This window comes from Pygoscelis adeliae, unplaced genomic scaffold (assembly GCF_000699105.1).
Source record: "Pygoscelis adeliae isolate BGI_AS28 unplaced genomic scaffold, ASM69910v1 Scaffold248, whole genome shotgun sequence".
Lineage (NCBI taxonomy): Eukaryota > Metazoa > Chordata > Aves > Sphenisciformes > Spheniscidae > Pygoscelis > Pygoscelis adeliae.
In genome coordinates this window covers 817,785-826,292 of record NW_008825302.1, presented here as the reverse complement: position 1 = coordinate 826,292, position 8,508 = coordinate 817,785, and the positions used below count along the sequence as shown (strand labels likewise).

General features: G+C 43.7%; 1 protein-coding gene across 1 annotated transcript in view; it reads right to left on the bottom strand.

The window, feature by feature from the left end:
• Window positions 1-1,352: 1,352 nt before the first annotated feature.
• Window positions 1,353-8,508, bottom strand: part of DNAJC18 (DnaJ (Hsp40) homolog, subfamily C, member 18) — a 15,584-nt gene continuing 8,428 nt past the window's right edge. Inside the window, exons 6-7 of the mRNA XM_009330032.1 lie at window positions 6,649-6,821; window positions 1,353-2,413 (exon numbers count right to left, since the gene is read on the bottom strand). Of these exons, the coding sequence (XP_009328307.1) occupies window positions 2,289-2,413; window positions 6,649-6,821 (298 nt within the window). The 3' untranslated portion in view covers window positions 1,353-2,288. The remainder of the gene's footprint in view (window positions 2,414-6,648; window positions 6,822-8,508) is intronic.

Genomic DNA, 8,508 nt, shown 5'->3' with positions numbered 1-8,508 from the left:
CAGAATACTACGTATGAATTCAAGCTCCGTACGGGACGTCACAGGTCCAGTGAAGTTGCCGTGTTTGGTCTCCCCACCCGTATCGCTTTCCAGCCACGGGAGTCAAACAGGAAGGACGGGGAAGATACCAAACCTGGAACAAAGTCCGACCACTTTAATATATTTCAAATACACTCTACAAACTGTTTAACGTATAAAAAGCAACATTGACAAGAATTTTGCTTTTTATACACGCTCATATTACATGCTCAAAATCGGGAAATACCAGAATGAAGGCCCTACTGCCAGCCACATTACCAGTCTCGAATAACCAAACCAAACATTTGTGCCCCTCCGGACTCTCACACTACACGCGTTTCACAACAACCCTCTCTAAATGCCCTTTTCACTGGCGCCCTTCCCGCCCCGAGTGGCTGACAAACCCCGCTCAGCTTCCCCAAGCGCTCCTACACAGTTGCCCAATGGGGAACAAATGTTAACGTGACAACGCTATTTTAAGGAGCCACTACGTTGTTTTTCAGGCTTTTTTAACACGCCACCATTTCATAGCAGCGATATTGCCGTAGTTGCAATGGTCTCATCATGCAGGGGACACGTGCGTCTCATCTGCAGAACGCCAAGTCTCAAAACCCAAGACGAACACCCCCCTCTCCGGTGCGGATCACCAGAAAAGCTTCTCTTCCTGCAGCCCCCAGCTTCGTTTGCCGCCCAGCCTCCCGCCGCTGTAACGGACGGGACAGGGACACCACGGGGACGCAGTTCCCCGCTCTCGGAACCAGCCGTCTGGTGCACCAGGCCCACGGGACGCCCTCAGCCCGCGGGCAGAGCACCAGTACGCGGCTGCACCGTAACGCTCAGGCACGTGGGGACTCGAAGCCTAAGCTTTAAAAGGCGATTTTAATTCTGGCGTTTCCCAAACTTCTGAGCACTTTGCTTCCTACGTTTAAGCCAAGGCCATCTGTGGCGTCCTGCGCTACTCGTAGCGAGTTTTAGGAATGGGGGCACCAACACAAGAGTTGTTCAGTTTTAGTAGACACGTACCTGCACGTCAGAGAGGCGAGCATTGCCTCTGCTGTGGCTACGCTGAGTCCCCACATCAGGGAGGGAGGGAGGGAGGGCAGAAGCCTGCACCTCCAGTGCCTGCACTGCTTGGAGACGTCCTTTGCAAGAATAGTTCATTCCACGTGTGGTACACACCCGCGGCACCCCACGGGGAAACTGGCTCAGGAGGCTGATGATGTTCACCTGGAGTAACACCCTGTTCTCTGCTGCTTACGAGCATAACCCATCCTCAGCCTGCCTTTAAACGCCTGGTTTTGTAAAGGAGGATCAAGAAAAAACAGGACACTGCTACGTGGATCTTTTTCTTTGCAATACTAATCTCTACAGTGAAACATTCATAACTGCCCAACAGAGTAAAAATATGCTACATCAAAACTGTACCAGAAAAAGCAGGACCCCTGTAACAGCTGGAGATGAGTTTGCAGATAAAAGTCAGACTTAAACAGCCAGCTTAAAAATATGCCACTGAAAACGTATGAGAAAATAAATACAGTTGTCCTTTCTCTACAGTTTGGCAGACACTGGAATTGGTGCAATTCACAGACTCTCATCTTCTTGTTCGATGTCGCTGCTGGCACCTCAGCGCGTCGTCTCACCGAGGAACAGAACAGGCACGGCCCTCCAGTCCGACAAGCACAGGGCTACGTCCCCTTGACAGCAGGGAGAGCTGGGAGCCTGCTCAAGCGCTCACCTGAAGCAGGTGCTTGGCTCTTCTGAATTAAGCACTGCATATTACACTCGAACGGGAAACACGCCGCCTTCCATCTAAAGTCTCATTACAAACCACTGCAGAAGCAAGGACATCCGCTCGGCATCAGTATGAGAGGGCTAGCGCGCTTAATACTGAGAACTACGCTGTTCGTATGATGGAGTGAATTGCAGGTCCATATCAAATACAGAAAGCGAAGACATTTGTCTGCTCTCCCGGGAAGCATATACTGTTTGGATGGCAGACAAACGACCAGCGAAGACAGGTTCCAAACTAACAGCGTCTCCCAGGGAATTAATTTACAAAGTGCCACTGGTCCTTGGAACCAAATACAGTGTACAGTACATTACAGCAAACACTAGCTCTACAGCTTGTGTCGGCCCACCTCTGCGCTATATGCAGAAGGAATTGAATGTTCAGACTCTTTACAATAGACTCCTTCCCTTTTTATACAAAGGAAAATAAAAACATAAGTTCAAACGGCAATAAATAAAACTACAGAACGTGTGTGTCCTGGTCAGCCCCCTTTGTGCATTCCAATCAGACTGGAGAGCTTCTCACAGTGCTCAAGTTTCAGTGATTCTGCTTTCTGTTTTAACCGCTCATCTCTGTATAGCTTGGCCAAATTCGACAAATCGGACTCTGAAAGGTGAAAAAAAATATATATTAGGATGAAGCCGTGAGCCTACTTGACATAATTGTTTGTCAGTGCTTTGTTATCCTTGTGGCATTTGTGTTGTTTTTTTTTTTTTAATTCACCTTGTTTCAGTGAAACTGGGCATGTTAACAACTTTCTTTACAGAGAGGCCATCAGGTTTAACCAGGCTAGCTACTTAAGAAAACAGTATTTTCATAATTGCTTGAAAACTCAAACTGCTATAATAACCCTCTCTACCAGTGCACTAGTAGGACAATAACCAAAACAAAAAATAAGACTGATTGTTACTGTCCACAAAGAAAACACAAACTATAAAAATATAGCTTAGAAGTCACGGAAGATTTAAAATTATGTTAGTGATCTAAAGAACATGCGATTGCTTTAAAATATACGTATATATTTAAACTAACTGTGCATAAAAAGGGGCTAGCAGGATACCATTTGATCTGCTACACAGCACCCGTCTTGGGCGATACCGCTACTTACATTCGAACTAGACCTCACCTCATCGTGCACTGACCCTTACTGACGTGTCGCCAGGCCCAGGCTGGCGGAGGGGGGTTGCTCTGCACCTATCAGCGGTATTTAAGTGACAGGCCAGGAGGGAAGACAGCCTCACGACTACTCTTCCCGTCGCTGCCTTGGGGCTGCGGCAGCTGCCCGCAGCCTCATAAGCTAAGCAGGAACTAGAAGACATACACGCCTGCCCACGTAACTGAGGAACGCAATTCTTCTGGCAGATCCATTCTGCAAGGGCCCAGAGCACCCATCCAAATATATATACTTTAAGGTACAGATAATTGGTTTTTTGATGTTGCACTTCTCAGAATTCAAACTCTGTCTGGCAAGAGGGTTGCCCTGAAGGCATTATAAATTCTTCTTTTTTTTTTTTTATTTTTTTTTATTGATTACAGGAAGGTGAACAGCTAGCTGAGGGACTTGCCTGAAAGGCCTCTGTGCCCGTTCATTAACAATACAATCTCGAATGTACTTTGCATATTTCTTCCCCTTCTTCTCAAAACTGAAACAATCCTATTGTTTAAATTATCCCCTCCCCCCCCTCCCCCCCCGTAATTCAGAGCCGTTTCTTTTGCTGATTAGCTAAGGAAGTCTTAACATAGCTTTCTCCCTGAAGAATAACTTCGATCCAGGATTAGATGCACCTAAGAGAACAGCAGTAATTTGTTTCTGAAAAGGTCAAAATTTCCCTAAGCACGGGCTACCTGATGACACTCAGTTTTTCAAAGAGCTTTTATATATCTTACAAGTCACTCATTTTACAAAATCATTCAGAGTGGAAAGAACTTCAATAGGTCCTTTCATGCCTTACGTCCTCTGTCCCTGATCCACTGAAATTTAAAGCCATTTAACCCCACACCTATTTATTGAAAAGCTTTACAAACTGACAGGCATAAACATTTTATTTCAGATCGGAAATTAATTTTCAGGTTTTATAACTACAATGCCACTCCAGTAGTGCTAGGCACATAGCCTTGACAAGCCTTCAGCAAAACCAGACTCGGGTAACTGTCTCCGAGTCCAGAGTCCCTGGAGTTCTGCAGCGAAGAATCTTAGTTCAACGCTGATCCAACTGGGCAAAAATATTCACTACAAATGCTTGCACTTTTGACAGCATTCATTCTGTCACGTTGGTTTCTTATGTTTTTCAATCTTTTACATAGAGTTGTTCCTTTGTACTTTTTCTCTGTAGGGAACTCCTAAAATAGCTAATTCCAACTACGTATCCTTCTTCTCTCTGTTTTCAGCTGCCTCTTTGTACTTTTCTCTGACTTGGAGCTCTTTGCAGTCTTACTTTACAATTGTGCTATCACAGCTGAACGATCTTCCGTAAAAACCTGGGACGTGCCTTTTGTACTTAACTGTATCAAAGATTTCAGAACACCAAAACCCACAGTGTACCCAACTTTTACGCACTATCCTGCTGCGAAGGGAGGAACACTGTCTACTGCAGCAGTATAGAAGTGCCCGGCTGAACAAGACACCGACATATCAGTTACTTTTGAAGTTTTCATTAAGGTAGTTGGACACCAGGTAACACTTTTCAAGTCATAAAATCAAGGAGTGTAAAAATCAATCTGTTCCTGTGTAACTAATCTATGTCCATTTTGCTGGTGCTAAAGAGAAATGCACCCTCAGTAAACAAAAGTACGATTAACAGACATTCAACTGACCAAAAAAACCCCAAAACCCAGTTGACCACATGAAGTTAAAACACTTAAACAAGAAGTAACGGACCAAAGTTATGAAACAACAGCTAAGAACTGTCTCAACATCTCCAAAGAACTTCTCCCTAGCACTCCATCTTGTATTCACAATTTATTTTTACAAACTTGGGTGTACTAAAGTTAGCACAGTCTCAGCTGTGCTCATTACCTGCTTGCTGGCCTAGATGGTAATCATTCTGAAAATGTTTTTTTTTAATTACAGTGGCCTCCTCAGGCTACTGCTAATTGCGGACCTTGTAAATATATTTGCAGATGTGTGACTAATGAAGCCTCTAAGTGTAAAAAGCTCCAGAGGAGCACTGTTTCGCAGGCATTACTTGGCATTCAATGCTGGATCATCTCCCCCTCTCTGACTACCAGTCTCTCTTCGACTTGCAAACCCTGTTTGCCCATTTTGGGGCACGGCACTCCTTAGCTCAAGGTCTACGTGAAAGAGACAATACGGTGACTTTCAGTTGCACAAGGTCAACTAAAAGGATTTTTTGGTAAGAAATAAATTCTATTCCTATAGCAAGCCTATGCGTGAAGCCTACGTTTATGGTTATTAACAGCCAGGTTATATACCCAGGGGCTGCTACTGCCAGCCAACGATGTTCAGAGATCACAGGTCAAGCACACCAAAAACTAAGGGATTGTTTGGGATTTTTATGGTCTTATATTATGGGTTCTTTTCTTTTTTAACTTCAGAGCCTACATCTGGCTATTTCTCTTTGAAAGCAAGATTGGTAACTTTTATGTAAAATAAAACAAAACAGTCTCTGGATGAAAACAAAACAACCCTTCCCATCAAAAACCTGTGAATAGTTGGGAGTCAGCAACACTATTGTTACCTCTAGCACAGGATGAAACAAGTCTTGTTTAGCCAAAGCGTATGCTACCGTAACGATGCAATTGGTGAAGAAACTGTAAACAAGTGCAAAGTCACTTTTTAGTAGTGTGCTGAGGACTGTTTTACACCGAGCAATTTAGAAAGCCCTGCTAGCGTGTGAAAGCAGCTTGCCTGCTACTATTAAACATTTACACAGAAACAACTTCTTCCAGCTTCCTTTATGCACAGCAGCAGTCTGTGTTTACTCATTTTAAGGTGATGAGTTCTTTAGCTGAAAAAAAACAAAATCAGTCACAACATCCCAACTTCAGCTAGTCCTTGTAATTTGATTTCCATTATTTTACACGGTTACAAAAGAAGCAGGGATTTGCTCTATTTTAAATGAGCTAGAAGAGTAGTAATTTAGAAATAATACAAGGTGGGGTTCAAATACATGCCTTTATACGAGCCACTGATCGACTTAGGGCTGAACGCTCACATTTTTATGTTCTCCCTTTCTGCATTCAATTCTTGTTTTTAAAAGACAATCTTGACTATGGTGAAAAACATGATCTCAAACTCATCTAAAGATAGAAAATGCAAATAAGTGCACAAAACAAGTACAGAAGCACGCTCTTTGAAAACTGATACCAGCAACACAGTTCAGTGCAAGATTACCAAAAGCACCTGAATAGGCTGTGGGCTCTCCTTCTGATGAAGTTTTGAAGAAAAACTTAAATAATCTTCTCATGGAGCCAGTCAAAACAAAAATGATTCTGCTCCAGCAAAGGAAACATGGAATAGGTGATGTCTGAAGATCTTTTCTAGCCCTAACAATCTGTCAGAGCTAGATAAATGTGCTGGATTACATGTTTAAAACATCATCACTAGGAGTTATTCAAGCATAAAAACTGAGTGGAAAAAAATGTCTCAAATGGTGAAATCTACTTTCCACTTGTCTCTCAGAATCACCTAAAACGAATTTTGACAGGCCCTCAAGAATAGCAAATTCAGTGTTAAGAGCAGATGTGAGAAATACCAGTGCAAGGTTTGAGACGTTATAAGCATCAGAAATGAGCCTAAAAAAGGCAGTGCTTTGTGAAGCGTAGCCATCATACAACTACTGATGGGTTGTAGGCACACACGTGTAACAAAAATAACTTACTTTGTTGTTTCTCCTTCCAGCAGCTGGTCTGAATATAGTCTATGTAATCTTTTTCAACGGTTTTCTCTAGCTCTTGAAGTTCTGCTCCTTGATAATTCTTCTCAAAGTTTTTATCAACATAGTAAGGCACCTGCAAGTTCTCTGTTTCTCTACCAATAACATGGCCAATGGACCTGTGAAAACATCATGGAGAAAACAGATTTTTTAGCAGTTCAAATATAAAGAAAGCAAGAGATGTTTCTCCCATATTAGCATTTCCAGAGGACAGTATTTACAACAACTTCTTTACACAGTTACTTTCTGCAGGACTACAGCTCCCTCAACCATCCAATAAGGAAATTACAAGTCTCAGACACAGCAAGCTGCGCACTACAAACAGAATTCACCCCCCCTGCTAAAAACCACAGGAAAATACCTAATATGTGGAGATACCTACGAAGAACTGACTCCGAGCTGACACTGTGTCTTCCAAATACCGTGTTTGTTCTCAACAGCTCAGTCAAGACACCTCCAAAACGTAAGAGCAAATTTTATCTGTGAACAGAAGCTCCTCACACTTTCTTCTGTTTGCTGGTAATTTCTGGCAAGATAGGTCCAGAAATGCATGGGGATTGATAACAAATGTAGAGATTATAGGAAAGCCATACGGCCCTAGTATTGCTTAGGGCACAACGGAATTGGATCTGGATTTTCCCCAATTTCTGGATGCTTTAGTAGAAGTAAAAACCAGCAGGGAAGATTCTAGTTACACTTTCCTGTAGGGTTTTATAATCATCAGTAAGCGAAGGGGGGCATGGAATATCCCGAAGAATATCCTGTAGGTAGAATCAGTCACTCTGACACAGCCACTGGATTAAACTATACCCTTACAGAGAAAGAGGCAGGCAGCCAAAACACCAAGGTTACACTGTGATCAATGGAATCCAGTTTGCCCCTTCTATTTCTTGGACTCCTCTCTTCCTTCTCTCTCGCTATGTCTCAGGGGTGTATGCTCTCTTTATATAAACTATTTATTTTAGCTTTTAGGCTGTTAGTTTTTTTAAGGATATGATTTAGAGAAACAGCATAACTGTGTACCAGGCTCAGGCCTGACTATCTCAAATCAACAGGAGAAGGGGAGGTAGTGAAGAAAAGCAGGAGAGATTAGCTGCTCTTGGGGCAGCGTGGGAGGTTTCACATGGGACTGGCAGATAGCAAAAACACTCTCTGAAAAAAAAAAAACCAAACCACCAACAACCCACCCAAAAAAGAGCCACCCTCCTGTTCTTATGCTAGGTCTACACACTGACATCTTGTGGTAAAAAACGATAAAGGGTGTTGGGCTACTATCACAGTGGAGAGGATATGGGCCTAAACCTAAATAGTTTTACTCCTAGAAGGGAGCAAGGGGAGTGTTCAGGGCACTCTGCTACTGCTGTGTGCAGCAGGTTCTCCGAAACCTGCTGACTCCTGCCCCAGTAAGAGCCAGTGAAGGTGACTGAACCGAGCTCTTTCCCACTAAAGAGCTTCCCTCCTCCCAACAGTGGATGCTGGTGGGTTTTCCTCTGCCCCACAAACTCAGATTACAGCAGGTCTGGTGGCGTTCCTTCCGCTTCCAGAGCTGACCGCTTCAGTTTGCCCTCTGCAGCCCCGGGGTCCCGCTTCTTTACAGATGTTAAGCCAGGGCATTTCAATGCTTTAATGATTTGTGGAGCTTGACAATTCTTCCAGTGGAATTCAGGCTCCAGAGCAGATCTGGATTTATACTGCAAACCGCAGGCTTCGTTTTTTAATTGCTTTACAGAGGAGTCTCAGCGGTGGTCCACAGATCCCTGGGGGCTGGGCAGACCAGAGGCGGACCAGCACTGTAGCAGAGCTACA